The sequence below is a fragment of the Hyaena hyaena genome, unplaced genomic scaffold (genome assembly GCF_003009895.1).
Source record: "Hyaena hyaena isolate Hyena2069 unplaced genomic scaffold, ASM300989v1 scaffold_341, whole genome shotgun sequence".
Taxonomy (NCBI): domain Eukaryota; kingdom Metazoa; phylum Chordata; class Mammalia; order Carnivora; family Hyaenidae; genus Hyaena; species Hyaena hyaena.
In genome coordinates this window covers 1,631,626-1,648,899 of record NW_024080973.1, presented here as the reverse complement: position 1 = coordinate 1,648,899, position 17,274 = coordinate 1,631,626, and the positions used below count along the sequence as shown (strand labels likewise).

Genomic DNA, 17,274 nt, shown 5'->3' with positions numbered 1-17,274 from the left:
ACTTGAATAGTCTTGTGCAAACTACATCTCTAAGCTTCATTTTCCTCCCATATGAGATTTCATGTGAGTCTCCTAAGATTTTTGTAAGGGTTTAATGATATAACCCCTCAAGCACATCACAATTTCTGCGACATAATAAGTGATCAATTAAAGTTGAGTTTTAATATGTTTTAATATGCTATTAATACGATGTATGTCCTTATTAATGAACTCCTTTGAGCAAAAATTTCTGCAAAGCTCCCTAAAATAACTAACCCTTCCACCCAATACACAAGTGTTTCAGAAGAAAAAACAGAACCCCCCTGAATCGGAATATCCAATCCTTATTCGTGCCTGAGGATTAGGAAACCTTTTCTACTTTATGTAACTTGAGTGAAGCTCCGCTTGTTCACAGCGCATCGCACATTCTGTTCCGTTGCGCATGTCCGGGGATCTCAGCCCAGGGGCAGGAGGCATATGGGCGAGAACACCCGCCCCAAGCAGCTCCAGCCTGCGCCCCGCCCAGCCCAAAGTGGTCCCTGCACGGAAGTTCTCCATCTCACGCTCTCTTGCCTCCCCTTCCCCCTCAGTCTCTCAAAGGAGATAATAGAGACAACGGTGACAAAGACGGAGCTGATGGCAGTGACGATGAGGACAGCCACCACGTGACATGTTCCCTCAGCCAGGCACGATGAGCACTTGGTTCCCATGATTTTGCTCAATCTTCCCAAAGGTCGTAAAAAGGAGGTACCACGATTATCCCGTTTGACAGCGAAAGAAACCAAAGTTTAGGGAGGTTAGATGGCATGCCCACTGTCACCAGGTTTTGAAGAGCCTAAGTAACATCATTTTGAGATTAAGGATTCCATTAAGAGCACCCTCGGGCTGCACGTAGCCCCAGTTCCTCAGATTGCTCAAGGCTAAAGCCATCCTCGGACCGCCCTCAGGTCAGCTCATCAAAAAACATTCCTGAGGTCTGAGTCAAGGCTGGGAACTGTAGACACTTATTCTGTACAAACTAGCCAATTTCTCACCGCTTGCCTGAACCCCACGTGGGCCCTTTGAACTCCCCTCGTAATTGGTGATTTCCAAAGGATTCTCAAAAGTCATGATTGGGTCCCACCAAAAGTAATGAACACCTCACAGATACTGAACGGTCAAAGCTGTTACCATGGGTGCTGCTGTACAATTGTAATTGGTGCTTATGTGATGATGCTATACGTACAACGTGTGCACTGTAACACCCCCATCCCTTACCCCTTAAAAACCCTGCTCACTATTGTTCGGGGCTTCACCTTCTGCCACGACACCGGTAGGCGGGTGAGCCCCTGCTCGAGCTTCTAATAAAGACCCTTTTGTACTTGTATCGGTGTCGGCTCCTTGGGGGTCTCAGGGGACTTGCGAATCAGGCACAACAGTTTGTAGCAGCGAGCCAATCCGCAAGCAGGTCTGATTCCCGCCAGGCCCTGTCTTTATTATTATTATCATTATTTTATTATTATTATAGAGAGAGACAGAGTGTGAGCAGTGGAGGGTCAGAGAGAGAGGGAGACACAGAATCGCAAGCAGGTTCCAGGCTCCAAGCTGTCAGCAGAGCATGACACGGGACTCGAACCCACAAACAGAGAGATCATGACCTGTGCCGAAGTTGAATGCTTAACTGACTGAGCCCCCCAGGAGCCCCCCAGGCCCTTTATTCTTAACCCCCAAGCCCACCAACCCCACCACTGCTTTCAAGAGTGCTTTTAGGATATGCGCAGGCCCTGCTGCTGCCCCCAAGATTAACTCCTCCAAACCCCACAGTTTCGAACATCTTTCTGTCCCCAGTCACAATTTTACTGACCTAAAATTCACAGGGAGGGAGGAGCAGCAGTGGCTGGTGGAACACTCATTGCTAACTTCAGCTTGATTCCCAAACTCCCCAAATGAATAAACTGCCCTTTCTTTTTTTTTTAAATTTTTTTAATGTTTTATTTATTTCTAGGAGAGAGAGAGAGAGACAGTGTGAGCAGGGGAGGGTCAGAGAGAGAGGGACTCACAGACTCTGAAACAAGCTCCAGGCTCTGAGCTGGCAGTCAGCACAGAGCCCGACGCGTGGCTCGAACCCACGAACCGCGAGATCATGACCTAAGCGAAAGTCGGACGCTTAACCGACTAAGCCACCCAGGCGCCCCTAAACTGCCCTTTCCGGCTTGCAACAGCCATGAAACCTAATACAAAAATAACAACAATAACAACAACAATAATATTTAACAGCCATGTTATTATTCAGGTCTTTAAACTAGTACCTTTTGGCCTCCAACATTAATGTACAGTACACACTGACAATTAAATCCACTTTAAAGATGAAGAAATAATAAGGTAAGAGACACGGCTTGCCCTTAGCTACACAGCAGGTGGAATAAAGTCGCAAGAAAACCCAACGAACCCTCTGGAAGCCCTTACCGCCTGATTATTCCGTACTTGGAACTCCTTGCTGTTCCAAGCTCTTCGCACAACATCAGCACAAAAAACGTACTGTGGGAACTACGCTTTCACCGGCTCAGCTAAGAGAGGAATTGCAAGTCCCCGCGCAGGGAGGGCAGGGGAATGATGGTTGACCCTTCAGGACCGGTTTCGCATTATCTTTGAACCAGACAGTCTAGATTTCTCAGGGCAAGACGCAAACGGCCCCAACTGCTTGTCAGCAGTTTTCGGGGGGAGGAAAAGCTGCACCCCGAGCACCTCCGGTGAGAACTCTGGGCCGTCAATATGCTCCCAAGTACTTTGCGCCATGTTGACCATGAATTGTAGGTCAGCCCCGGGTCATTCCCCTCTGCTTATTTAAATGGAGAATTTTTTTTAAAAAATCACTTTTTCCACTTCAAGCCTCCTCTGGACCAGGGAGTAAAAATAGCGATGTCCACAGGAGCCAACCTTCTTGGGGAAAAATAAAAGGAGAGGGCGAAGCCACCAAAGCCCGGAGGCGGCGGCCCAGAAGCAAAGCTCTGCTCAGCCGCAGAGGACGCGCAGCGGAGAAGGGAGCGCGCGGCGACCCCCCGCAGCGCCACCCGCGCACTTCACCCTCCGCGCGCGCGGCCGCCTGCCAGACGCCCCGAGGGCAGCGCGGGCAGGCGGGGCGGGGAGGTGGCCCGAGCGCCGCCCCGGGAAGGGTCGCTGGCGGCCCAGGATTGTCGCGGAGGAGCGGGATGTCGCGCGCTCGGCTGCCCCACCGCGCGGCCTCGGGGTCCGGGGGGGGGGGGGGGCGCGCACCGGCGCTCGGGGTGCGGTCCCAGGTGCAAACCGCCGCGCCGTCCGCGGGACTCGGGACTCGGGCCCCCCCCGCCCCGCGGGGCGCTCGGCCGGCTGCGGCGGCGCGCGTCTTACCTGTTGATCTTGAGCGCGAACGCGCGCCGCTCGGCGCCCGGCAGCGTGGCCATGGCCCGCGCGCGGCTCGCCGGCCTCCGGGGGCGCGGGGCGCGGACGGCGGGGGCCCGACGCGCCGCGGAGCCGCTGCAGCGCGCGCCGAGCGGGACGCGAGCCTCATCTGTCAGTCCGGCCCGGAAACTTCCGCATTTCCACCTTCGGCGCCGCGGTCGCCGCGGGGGAGGGCCCAGCTCGGAGCGGCGGCGGCGGCGGCGAGCCCAGCCACCCGGCGCCCGGCCCGGCACGCAGGGAGCGGCGGGCGGGAGGGTGTGGACACGCCGCGGACCTGCCCTCCGGATGCCCGGACCGACGGCGCGCCCCGGGGGGCGGGGGCCCCGACCTCGGGCAGGAGGGAACGCGGGCGGAGGGCCGGGCGACCGCCGAGCGAGGCCGGAAAGTCCGTCTACCGAAGCTGCCGGCGCCCGCGGGCAGGAGGGGACGCGCCGTCCGCCCCCCCACCCCCCCCAGGGACCCGGCGAGGCCGGGACACCAGCCCTGGGGGTCACTAGGCCGTATTAGGGGTCCACGCCACGCCTGGGGCAAGGCAGGTTGCAAACACAGCAAACACACAAACCAGGATACAAATCAACTTCTGCAAAAGATGGGTCCCTCATCCTTCCTGGGGCACCTGCTGTAAATATAATAAACCATCCAAGGAGTAAATATAGGAAGTTATCCCCCAACATCCTCTTCAATTTTTTTTTTTTTTTAAACAGTGGGATAAACGGGTTTGTTTGTTTGCTTTCTGGGAAAACACCGCAGGCCTCTTTGCCGTGGTTCAAGAATTTGCGGCTGTGTATTTCTGTTTCACATGAGAAGTCTGCTAGGAGGCTCAGCCCCAACTCAAAAATTTTTAAAAAGGCCCAATGCTCACGACAGGGGGGAAATACGCCTTTATTTCAAGTTACCGATTCAGTCTTGGGTTTGCCCTCAGAGAGCGCTCTCTGAATAATGCTTCTGGCAACTTGTCCATTAAAAAATACTAAAGCAAGATTTTTTTTTTTTTTTTTTTTTTTGGTTCATAGGTGCCTCCTGTCCCGTGTGCCTGTTGACTATTGGAACTGATGGTTAGTCTGAATGGAGATGTGTTGAGTGTGTAAAATGCACATCCCATTTTGAAGATCGTGCAAAATATCTTGTTAATGATTTTTTATGTTAGTTACATGTTAAAGTGATAGTTTGGATATCGTAGGTAAACAAAATACTAAAATTAATTTCCCATTCGTTTAAAAAAATTTTAATCTGTTTTTATTTTTGAGACAGAAAGAGAGACAGGGCATGAGCAGAGGAGGGGCAGAGAGAGAGGGAGACTCAGAATCGGAAACAGGCTCCAGGCTCTGAGCTGTCCGCACAGAGCCCGGCACTGGGCTGGACCTCACGAGCAGTGAGATCATGACCTGGGCTCAAGTCAGACGCTTAACCAACTGAGCCGCCCAGATGCCCTTATTTTTCCCTCTTTAAAATGTGGCTTGCTTGAAAGAAAATTTAAATTATACACATAGCTCACTTGTGAGGGTCACAATATTCCCGTGGGACTCTGCTGGTGAGTAAACACCTGAGGACTGAATTCAGTCTCTTCCTTTCTCAGGTTTTGGCTGCCTCTGTTAGCTTAATAATTCTTCAGAGCTGGTTAGGTGACTTTTCCCTGCAAATACCAATGCCCTTAAGCACAGAAGACAAAGTTCTTAAGTCCGAGCATTATATAGACAATGAAAAAAGATCCAAAGAAAAGAAAGCTTTTGTTGTAATGTGGAGTTTCTGACTTTCAAAATTCTGAGTTCATTTACTGCACTGGGATTTATAAGCAAAGATTTAGATCAAAAGAAGGCTAGGAGAACAAGCATGTAACTACTTCTCACGCTGGAAACAAATGGATGATTCGTAGACACATTTTTTACACTGGAGTCTTGAGTCAGCTGTGTTCCGAGCCAGCCTTTCATAGGGGCTTCCCTGAGTTTCTGAAGATCTGTGGCATACACTTTCATACGGAGCAAACACATGACAGCTTCCATACAAACACAAATAAAATGTTATGAGAGTCTCTCAAATTTTCAGAATATGCAATCAAGGAAACTTTTGGGGGGGATGGAATCATAAAACTTCCCACCTCACACCTGGACATGGTGCGTTGAGCCGAGTATTTGGTACCTAATTATAAAGGTGAGGCTGACATTACGGTCCATGCGGTCCACGCTCTGATGGTTAGAAATGACTCCACATTGGGGCACCTGGGTGGCTCAGCCGGTTTGGGTGACTGACTTCGGCTAAGGTCATGATCTCACCGCTCGCGGGTTCAAGCCCCGCATCGGGCTCTGTGTTGACAGCTCAGTGCCTGGAACCTGCTTCAGATTCTGTGTCTTCCTCTCTCTCTGCCTCTCCCCAATTTGCACTCTTTCTCTCTCTCTCTCTCTCTCAAAAATTAATAAGTGTTAAAAAAAAATGTTTAAAAGAAAAAGAAATGACTCCACGTTTCCTGAACAGCCTTTTAACAATTCACGGTGAATATGTTACCCACTAATTTACCCAAATGCCTATTTAAAAAATGTATCTGCTCTTGGATGCATTCACAGCTCACTGGCAAACTTCAAAAATAGCTATGTGTCTTGTTTCTCGTTACTTCTTTAGTTCTCTGTTAGGGGATGTCTCTCCCGGTTACCCTGTCTGTCTGGAAAGCCTCCTTTAAAAAAAAAAAAAAGTTTATTTACTTTGAGAGAGAGCAGGTGAGAGTGGAGAAGGGGCAGAGAGAGAAGGAGAGAGAAAATCCCAAGCAGGCTTTGCATTGCCAGCACAGAGCCTAACGTGGGGCTCGAACTCACAAACTGTGCTATCATCACCTGAGCTGAAATCAAGAGTCAGATGCTCAACTCACTGGAATGCAGATACTTTCCATACCTCTGGCTTCGCTTGGTCTTCTTTTTTCTCTGTATCTGTGTGTCATATGATTTTGTTTTCCACCCTCAAAAAATTCCTCCCTTGACTTCTATCACAGACCTAACATCATCGTAAATGTTCCTCTGATTTTCCCTACATCTTCTCACCTCTCCAGGAAACCAACCTCTTTCTTTACATTGCCTTGTGACTATTTTATTTAACAAATAACACTTACCTTGTACCAAGACTGTTCCAAGCCCTTTACAAATATTAACTGATTATAGCCATTAAGTAATAACGTTATCCCCACTTTGCAACTGGGAAAACGGAGGCTGGGGGAGGTTAAGTGACTTGCCCACGATCACAAACTAGTGAGGGACAGAGTCGTTTCCAGTCCTAAATTCCAGATACTTCCACTTGAGTATCTTCAAACTCCACAAGCGTAAAACTAAAATTCTCCATCTCCTCCACCCTCCATACTCACTCATTTTTATTGTTCTCCCTCACAAATCATTCATTTAAGTGACACTTTTTCCCCATTTACCAGTTTTAAAGCTTTGGAGTCACCGTGGGTGGGAAAAGCAGGCAATCTGCATTCTGGATCCAGCTTTTCACTGACTGTGACCCAGAGCCAGTGGCTCCCTGTTTGGTGACAGAGCCCTCAGTCTTAGGATGATGCCATCTGCTCGCCTCTCTCTGGGCTCTGTCAATGTGTCAGCTCTCACTTCTTCCCTTTCTTTATCTTTAGGATCGAATCATCCACCGAGTCCTGTTAGTTACTCTTCATACACCTCACTCCTATGCCATGTCATTGCCCTTGCTGCCCCCTCTGGCCCGGCCCTCAGCAGTCAGTCTGGGGAACAGCAACGAAAAATGTTTAACGGCCTACCTGCCTATAGCGTCTTTTTATTCCAATTGAATCTGACCTAACGCTGTGTTAATTGCACTAAGATACTTCCTTCATCATGTTCTTCTCTGCTCCATTAACTCTGGTGACTTCCCACACCCTACAACCAAGTGAGACCTTTCCAACTGGTTTCTAGGCCCTCCTGTAACTAACTCTAAACCTTACCTCTCTGTCAAAGTGAGGAAGGCCTTCTTGACCGAGGCTCCTGTGCTGGCGTCATTCTCCCTGACATGTCATCTGATGTCATAGCCAGTCCGTCTGGTCCTTTAAAGTTTGAATGGAATTTATACCTTGCCCCTGTACCTATAGGATTAGGTCTTTCAGTCTGATAGCACCTTGAACTTGCTAAAAAGTGTAGGTCATTATTAGTAAACAAAGCCTCGTGGAATGCAAGCCCACAGGACTCCAGACAAAAGTGTGATCATTTGCACATCTCATTCTTTATTCCCCAAACCAATGAACACCTCTCTTAGATTCTGTTCAAAGGTCACCTTCCGTGACCACCTATTTAGCAACTGAAATGCCCCCTTCCCTAGTCTGACACTTACTAACTCCGTTTCCAATTTTTTCTTTATAGTGCTTATCACTATCTGACATAACTTACTTACTTATTTATTTATGTGTTTTTATTTATTTTGAAAGAGTGAGAGTGAGTGGGGCAAGGTGGGGGTACAGACAGAGAGGGAGAGAGGGAATCCCAAGCAGGTTCTGTGCTGTCAATGCAGAGCCCAATATAGTGCTTGATCTCACAACTGTGAGATCATGACCTGAGCTGAAATCAAGAGTCCGGCGCTCAACCAACTGAGCCACACAGATACCCTTAATTTATTTATTTGTGTGTATTATTGCTCATGCTCCTAGCAGATAATTCTGTAAGTGCTGAGATTTTTGGATTATTCACTGGTCAACCTCTATTGCCTGTAATAATGCTTGACACACATTATGTGTTCAACAACTCGAATAAATGAATGAGTAGCTGATCTAGTATTGAACCCGGAGCAGCCATTCAATAAATATTTGTTAAAGTGAACTTGAACTGGAGTTTCATGGGTCTTTCAGAAGGAAGTAAGAGTCTTTTTTAGTCTTTTGAGTACTTAAGCTGTGCCTTTGTGTGAACATCTTCCAGTTCCGTTTTGGGTTTATTTCTTGGGTTGAGAAATGAAACTGACATACAGATGATTACTACAAGTCGAGACTTGTATTGCTGTCTTATGCTTGAAGACAGATACAGAAAGATTTGTGTGCTGGCATTTAAAGCCAGCCATAGCTCAGACATTAGAATTGGAGTTCCTAGTTTTCTCCACTTTATTCCTTATATTGTCATAAGAAATCTGTAAATATGAAAAGAATAAAGAATAAGAATTTTTTCCTTAATAATGATCATGGTGATATATGTATGTATACAAGCATATATATATTTTTAAGGGAGATTTTTTAAAATTTATTTTGAGAGAGAGAGAGTGATGGGGGGGGTACAGAGAGAGAGAGAGAGACAACCCCAAGCAGGCTCCATGCTGTCGGTACAGAGCCTGATGGGGGCTGAATCTCACAAACTGTGAGATCATGACCTGAGCTGAAATCAAGGGTCGGTCACTGAACTCAGTGGGCCACCCAGGTGCCCTATATCGTATATATTTTTATATGTACACTTTACTACACACACACACACACACACACACACACACACGTATATATGTATGCATTTTAAATTTAGGATTTAGGGGCGAATGGGTAACTCAGTCGGTTGAGTGTCCAACTTTGACTCAGGTCATGATCTCACAGCTTGTGAGTTCGGGCCCCACATCAGGCTCTGTGCTGACAGCTCAGAGCCTGAAGCCTGCTTCAGAGTCTGTGTCTCCCTCTCTCTGCCCCTGCCCCACTCGCACTGTGTGTGTGTGTGTGTGTGTGTGTGAAAAATAAATAAACATTAAAAATTTAATTTATTATTTAGACTATATTCCAATGTACAGTACTATTTCATTTTCAGTAGGAATACTTCATACCATAGCATTTTATAACTAGAAGGACCTTGGATTAATTCATGAATGAGTGAATGAATGAATTCTCTCATTATCATTTATGTGCCTTTTATTCATTTCCCAAACACTTACCAAGTGGTAACCATATGTCAGGCTCTGAACTAAAGGATACTTGGGCCACAACAATGAACAATACTTGCTCCCTGACTTCGCAGAACTCACGGTCTAGGAACAAGATGCGTTACAAAGGAGAATTAGAAGCTTGAGTTCCGGGTGACAGTGCAGGATCGCTTTGCTGCACAAAACTCTTGTGAGTGAGGAAACACAGGGAGGAAGTGATTTATTATCATGGAGAGGGTGTTGGCAGAGAGACTGACGCTGAGGAACAATGACTTTACTGACCCAGTGACAGGGGAACTGGGTCTTAACCAACAAGGAAGCCCTCGCCAGGCAGAAAAACGCATTCAGGATGTCCCAGGAGCAGAGAGCACCAAACAGGGAGTCCAGAGGCTCCCACAGCCATCCCAGGAACTAAAGGTGCAATGGGAGGGGTGCCTGAGTGGCTTGGTCCCTTAAACATCAGACGATCTCAGCTCATGTCTTGATCTCAGGGTCCTGGGTACAGGCCCTCTCCACACACACTCTCACCCCATCCTGCCTGGGGGCACTGTACTGGGGTGGAGCCTACTTAAAAAAATACAATGAAAGCAGAGGGGTGGAGAGGTGTGGAGTGAAGAGGTGAGAAAAGAAGCTGTGAATGGGGGGGGCAGGGCCCGAATACAATGGTCCTGTCAAAGAATGCGGCCTTTATCCTATCAAGGCGGTTGCTCTTTTCTATATCTAGGTCATTGTCTCTTGGCGGATGCCTCTTGCTACCTGGAGGTCCACCGTGTAGACCGTCCACGTGTTGAGGATTTTGCCTCCTAGATGTGGCACTGCCAACCCCACCTTCCTCAACCTGAGTACGCACACTGGACACTAATGAAGAAACACCCAGTTCTTTACAGAAAGATTTAGGCAATAATCCCAAAGTCATAACGCACAGAGAGAGGGAGGATTTATGGGGGACGGAACGTTAAGACTGATCCTCTGGTCTGGTTCGTTCTGCCCCTCACTGGAATGCCTCCCACGGAGATGGTCACTGCCTCATTCCTGACCTCACCTCTCTCCCTGACTCCCCCACCCCACCCCGCCCCTCCATGTTCCCATCTGCCCATCAGTCTACTTTCAACTCCCTAAAGAAACGATCCACTACCGATCTGTTGGTTTGTCCTTCTGTCTGGACAATTTTCCAAGCATCCGCTGAAATGCCCTACTTTCTCCTTTGTTTCTGCTGTTTGCGCAGAGGGAAAGTCGGACTCTGATCTAGGCTTGAACGGATGCAGCGATAGGCTTCTGTGCCGGCTGCGGTCGGCACTCTTCACGTGGAAAATGTGGCTAACAGCGGTACCACTTTCCAGGATTGTTATAAAGATTAAATCACGTAAAACTCTTCTGGCAAATGATGTCAGTATTCTTGCTAGGGCCATGATCTGAAACATCTATAGCAACAAGTCACTAAAGGTGCAAATAAAAGTAGCTTAATCTCTAAGTGAATCGCCCAAGTGAACTAGAGGAAAGGGGTCTGAGATTAGGCCGGCAACTCAGCAATGCCACCAAACACCCAGTCACCGTGCGACCTCGTGATCATAGGGTGGCTCCCATGACCCCGAGCACAGTGCTCCCTCTGTGTGAGGCTCTGCCGTTCCCAGAAGTTGTCCAGGAAACCTGCCTTTAGAACTCAGGGTCTAGAAATGAATCTGATAGTGCCCCCCCCCCCCCCCCCCCCCCCAGCCCCCCCCCCCCCCCCCCCCCCCCCCCCCCCCCCCCCCCCCCCCCCCCCCCCCCCCCCCCCCCCCAAGTACTAGCCCCCCCCCCCCCCCCCCCCCCCCCCCCCCCCAGCTGCAAGGGAGGCTGGGGAAAACTACCTGGTGGCAGGAGTGAGTAATCCCGTTCGGCTTAGACTGCTCGGATTCATTGTCTGGAGCTGCAGAAATAAAAGAGGGACACAGGAGAGTAGTTGTTGGGTAGGCAGGGAACAGGGTCTGCTATTCTCATGTCACTGAGAAGCTAAGTAAGATAAGGCAGAGCCAGTATCCCCTGAGAGCGTGGGGGCTGTGATTTGATTCGCATGCGACATATGTGCTGATTTAAAGCCATATAAACCATCTTTTACATTTCGCTATTCTTTCTCATAACAGATTCCCAGAAGTGGAATTTATTAGGTCAGAAGTTATAGACCCATGCCCAAAAATGCCTGAATCTAATCATGAGGAAAGAGTAGACAAACTGAAATTGAAGGACATTCTTATTCCCCAGCCAGTCTTTCAAAAACGACGACGCTGTCATGAAAGAGGAGGAAAGGCGGAGGAACTGGTTTTGATCAGAAGAGACCACAGAGAGAGAGAGAGAGAGCAAGTAAGGTAATGAGGGAGGCGAGGGGTGGATCTTGGAGCAAGAAAAAATAAATTCTCTATAGCATATTACAGGAGCAATCGGCAAAGTCTGCATCTTGACTGTGTATTTGATCACACTATTGTAATCACAGTTACATTTTCTGAATTTGATGCTTATGCTGAAGTTGCATAAGATAGTATCGTTATTCTTAGGAGATAACCACGCAAGTTTTTAGGGTAGAGCAGCAGAATGGTATGATATCTGCAGCTTACTCTCAGATGCCTATCAGTGATGACCATGACAATGATATTAATTAAAATAAGATTACAAGTAACAATGAAAATAAACCAGTTGGTGAGTCTAGATGAAGATTATGAGATTCCTGCTCTGTACATTTGAAAAATTTTGAAAATAAAAGGTTAGAGATAAGAAATGAAAATGACAAACATAATTTTGACTTTTCTTAGTTTGTGCCAGTTTATAAGCAATGCTTAAATGACTTTCATTTTGGGGCGCCTGGGTGGCTCAGTCAGTTAAGTGTCCAACTTCGGCTCAGGGCATGAGCTTGTGGTTTGTGGGTTCAAGCCCTGCCTCTGGCTCTGTGCTGACAGCTCAGAGTCTGGAGCTGCTTCAGATTCTCTATCTCTGTCTCTCTGCCCCTCCCCTGTTTGTGCTCTGTGTCTGTGTCTGTCTCTCTCTCAAAATAAATAAATTTTAAAAAAGAAAAAAAATTTAAAGACTTTCATTTTACCCTCATTTATACTAGCATTTATTTTTAGTTTTTCCAAGTTTACTAGAAAGACATTTTTAAATGTTTTATTTATGTGCCTATTAGTTAAATGAGTTGGGTATTTTTCCCTGTTATTTTTCTATGTGGTTGTGTGTACTATTTTACTACGTGTGTGTGCACGTGTGTATCTATTTATATCTTGTCCCACTTGTCTGCTAAGATCTACTAAGATCTTAGCGTTGGGGTATCTGGGTTATTCAGTCAGTTAAGAGTTGGATTCTTGGTTTCAGTTCAGATCACGATCTCATGGTTGGTGAGTTCAAGCCCTGCATCGGGATCTGCACTAACAGCATGGAGCCTGCTTGGGATTCTTTCTTCTTCTCTCTGACCCTCCTCCATTCACTCTCTCTGTCTCTGTCTCAAAATAAACTTAAAAAAAATCTTAGCATTTTTCTCATTGATTGCATTCACCCTTTAAGCAATATGTTTGCAATGCAGAGTATTTCCCTTTAAGTAACTACTTAAAGGTCTCCATAAATACCTTGATCCGTTTGGGGAAGAACTGAAACCAGACAGGTTTATAGAATATTTAGAAATTTTGTTGGCCCCTGACAAGTGTCAACCTCAGGCCAAAGTTCATATGAATTTTTGAAATGTTTTATCCCCCATTTCATCCATCTCCAATATCCTCCCTGTTGATTTCACTCCGCGCAGTCACATCCGCCACAGGCGGGAGGTTGTCCGGTGACACAACTTGTGTGATCTCTGCCATTCTTGCAACAATATCCCCACATGGCGCTAAGACATAGCATATGGACGTAAGGCTCAGGGGACATGACTGCCTGCCACGTCCCCAAACCTACGGGCCATCCATGAGCAATCTGTGTCTTTTCGGACAGAAGTTCTCATGCTTTGGGAGGGTCAGAATTACCTAGAGAGCTAGGGACAAATACAGAGTCCCAAACTCATTGAAGAGGGATGACGCACGGGCCTCTGTTAGTCCGCCAAGTTCTCCAGGTGATTCTGTTCCCTACCGAGGTTTGAGAACCATTGTTTGCGAGTGTCCAATAAAAGGAAAATATCCCTCAAAGCATAAGATTAAAAACACTTATCAGCTGGAGGGTTAGCTTGGATTACGGGGTGAGAGGGGCCGCTGCAAGCAATGGCAGGTAGGTGATCTATACGGGCAGGCACGCTGTGAATTCGGGATCCTGAAATGGTTCTCTTTCTAGGACTAGATCATGGTTCAGCAATCAGCTTTAAAAACAAATCTGAGCATCTCATGTAAATGCCCATGTAACCCATACTGCGACCATATGACTGGTGGATGGAGTCAAAACACATCTGTTTTAAGGTTTTCCAATGCATTCCATGGGGATAACCCTTACCAATTCCACGTGGGAGTGTGGCAGCTCCCATGACTTTTCTCTTTCTCTAAGGTATAAGTCCTTAGCTGCAAACATAGTTTCAAGTCTGAGACCGGAAAAACTCCACCTTATCTGTGATGACAAATGGCCCTCCTGCCAGAGTGTGCTTTGGGCCAGCACCCTGCAGTGGCAAAGAAGGGGAAGAATGCATGAGTGGCTTCTTGTCTTCTCTTTGGGCCACTTCTCTTTTCTTCTTCTACTCCAGCTGGCCAGCCAGTTTCCGACCTCTTCTGGTTGAATGAATACTAAGGTGTAAGAAAACTCCAGTAATTCTACTAATGTGGATTTACCCAACAAAAATAAAAATATCAATTCAAAAAGATACATGCACCCTGTGTTTATTGAAGCATTATTTATAATAACCAAGATATGGAAGCAACTCAAGTCTCCATCAACAGATGAATGGACAAAGAAGATGTGATATATGCTATACATATGATATATATTGGCAGAATATTACTCAACCATAAAGAAGAATGAGATCTTGCCATTTGTGACAACATGGATGGAACTTGAGGGTGTTAAGCTAAGTGAAATAAATCAGACAGAGAAAGATGAATACAATATGATTTCACTTACATGTGAAATCTAAAAAATAAAACAAATGAACAAACAAACAAACAAACGACTCTTAAATATAGCAAACAGATGGGTTGTTGCCAGAAGTAAGATAGCTGGGGGAAATGGCAAATTAGATAAAGGAGATTAAGAGATACAAACTTCCAGTTATAAAATAACCAAGGCACAGAGATGAAAAGTGCTGCGTAGGGGAAATATTCAATAATAACGCGGTAATGTCACATGGTGATTACACCGAGGGTGATGACATTGAGTGATGTATGAAATTGCCAAATCAATATGTTGCACCCCTGAAACTAATATAACATTGTTGCATTGTCAACTATACCTCAAATTTTTGGGAAAAGAAATGCTCTTACAGAACTGCAGAACTGGTACTGTTCTTTTTTTTTTTATTTTCTTAATGTTTTACTTTATTTTTGAAGCACAGAGTCAGAGCACAGACAGGGAAGCGGCAGAGAAAGAGAGACACAGAATCCAAAGCAGGCTCAGAGCTGTCAGCACAGAGCCCAATGCGGGGCTTGAACCCACGGACCGTGAGATCATGACCTGAGCGGACATTGGCCACTTAACCAACTGAGCCACCCAGGTGCCCCGAACTGGTACCGTTCTAAGCTGACTTTGCATTTTCTGTGCCTGACAGATTTCCAAAGCTGACTCTTGACATTTCTTAGGTCTTCTGGAAGATTGTTTTCCTGAAGATTTATCTCCTCCATGTCACTTCACTTGTTTCATACACCTGTGTTCACAGTGTTCTCTTGTGGCTCATTTGTAACCACTTTCACTTTCCAGCTGTTAGTGTCCTCTGCTAAGTAACCCTGTGAGTAGGACCCCAGATGACCTTCAGCTGGATCTCACCCCTGTGACGTACCTCTGAGCCATTGAAAATGCTCATAAATAATCCTGGCTGATCTGAAAACAACCTTCACCTTGGTGGCCCAGCCTGCTTTACCCATCGTTGGTCAGAAGTCAGGCTGCATCCTTGAGCCTCCCAGCTGCAGGAAAATTGTCATTTCACACTCTCTGAAAGTTATCTTAGAAGCCTGGGAAGGAAGTGGCAGTTCTTCCTCATTTCCACCCCATCTTACCCCAGCCAGAAATGGAAGCTCTCCTTGGGAAAATCCCCTCCAAAATAATCTCTTCAAAAACCCTGTAGGATGGAAGAGCTGTGGAAATGGTTCTCAGTGTTTCCTTGGTAAATTCTGCAGATGGTGATCTAGTTTTGGAATATCAGATTTGTTATATGTGATTATCCCAGTGAAACTTATGTTTCAACATTATTTTACTCTGCTTTTAGATATCCTGCCATTAAGCCACATTTAGGGAGGCCATAGTTCAGGACAATCTTTTTTCCTACATCGGGTGATCTTTGGAGACAGGAATAGATGATCGGAAAATGATATAGTTGATGCCTTACTTTAGTAGAAATTGTTTTCAGTGTACAATATACATGGTGCGGAGTCTGAAATAATGACCACACAACTCCATGAAGTCAACAAAGCAAACACACCCACATAACAAGCACTCAGATCCAGATAGAGAACATTATCAACTTCTGGAAGCCCTTTTCCCATCTGACTTCTCCAGAGAAATTAACATCTTAACCCTCAGTCCATTTTTTTTTTTTTTTTTTGCTTTTGAAGTTGATAGAAGTAGAATCTTTTTTCTCTGGTCAACACTATGTTTGTGAGATTCATTCATATTTCTACCTTTCGTGGGAGATCATTCATCTCATTACTGTGTGGCCATGTTATGAACATACCTGGACAAGTTAATATTTGATCAGTAAATCTCTTCGTGAAGGGTAGCTCAGAGTTGACTGTGGCATCTCCAGACCTTCTACGATTCCAGCCTGAATCCACAAAAGGACTCTAAAGTCACCCTAATGACTTGTCTTTAGTGTCAGGAGAAAGCAGTTAAACTCTTGCAATTTTTAAAAAACTATGTCCAAGGTTAGGATCCTTCAGGAAAGAGTGTATTATTTATTCCCATTCTTTATATAGTATCCCATCAATCTGCTCTTTTCATTTGGGTAACTTAGAATCATAGGATGTTCAAACTGGATAAAAACACGTCTCCTGAGAAACATTTTGCATAAATTCTGATACCAGTTGTATGAGTTTCTATTTCCTCAGGAATTGAGATACGAAGTTTTATCGCTTAGCCCCAAGAAAAATTGAAACTGTTCCATTCAAAATGACACGTGAAGATCAAAAATAGTTCTTTGAGTATTTCTTGCACTGTACTTTGTAATTATGTCGTGCATTTTTTCCATTAAAATGAGAGACTTCCAAGTAGGATAGATTTTTATCAAGGATAAGACGACTCTTGAGTTTATTTAAATAAATATTCACATTTTACAATTGCAAATTCAGTACCTATTTTGAAAACTTGACAGAGTCCCCTTCATGGATCAAGGTCAGCGCTTCGGTTGAAAATGTTGAAGTGATGTTGGAATGAGCACTGGGTATTGTATGGAAACCCATCTAACAATAAATTTTATATATAAAAAAGAAAATGTTGAAGTGAAAATAGTGTCTATGCTCTGAATAATAAATGAAAAACACTAAAGACTTGTGTTTTCGTGAAATTCTGTTTGACAAATGGTAAAATATCATTAGAACATCATTTTTAAAATGTTTTTAAAAATTTATTTCTGAGAGAGAGATAGAGACAGCGTGAGCAGGGGAAGGTCAGATCGAGAGGGAGATACAGAATCTGGCAGTCAGCACAGAGCCTGACCCGGGGCTCGAACCCATGAACCATGAGATCATGACCTGAGCCAAAGTCGGACGCTTAACCGACTGAGCCACCCAGGCAACCCTAAAACATTATTTTAAATTAGAATTTTTTTCATTCAGACTGGGGTGTATAGTTTTACTCATTTATTTATTCATTCAACAAAATATTTAAGGAGCGCCTACTGTGTAGTAGGCATTGCATTAGGCTATAGACGAGTCA

The 17,274-nt window shown here is 45.8% G+C and overlaps 1 protein-coding gene across 1 annotated transcript in view; it reads right to left on the bottom strand.

Moving 5' to 3' along the window:
• Nucleotides 1-3,602, bottom strand: part of DOCK8 (dedicator of cytokinesis 8) — a 225,444-nt gene extending 221,842 nt beyond the window's left edge. The window contains exon 1 of the mRNA XM_039249540.1: nt 3,346-3,602. Coding sequence (XP_039105471.1) covers nt 3,346-3,398 — 53 coding nt within the window. The 5' untranslated portion in view covers nt 3,399-3,602. The remainder of the gene's footprint in view (nt 1-3,345) is intronic.
• Nucleotides 3,603-17,274: the final 13,672 nt, after the last annotated feature.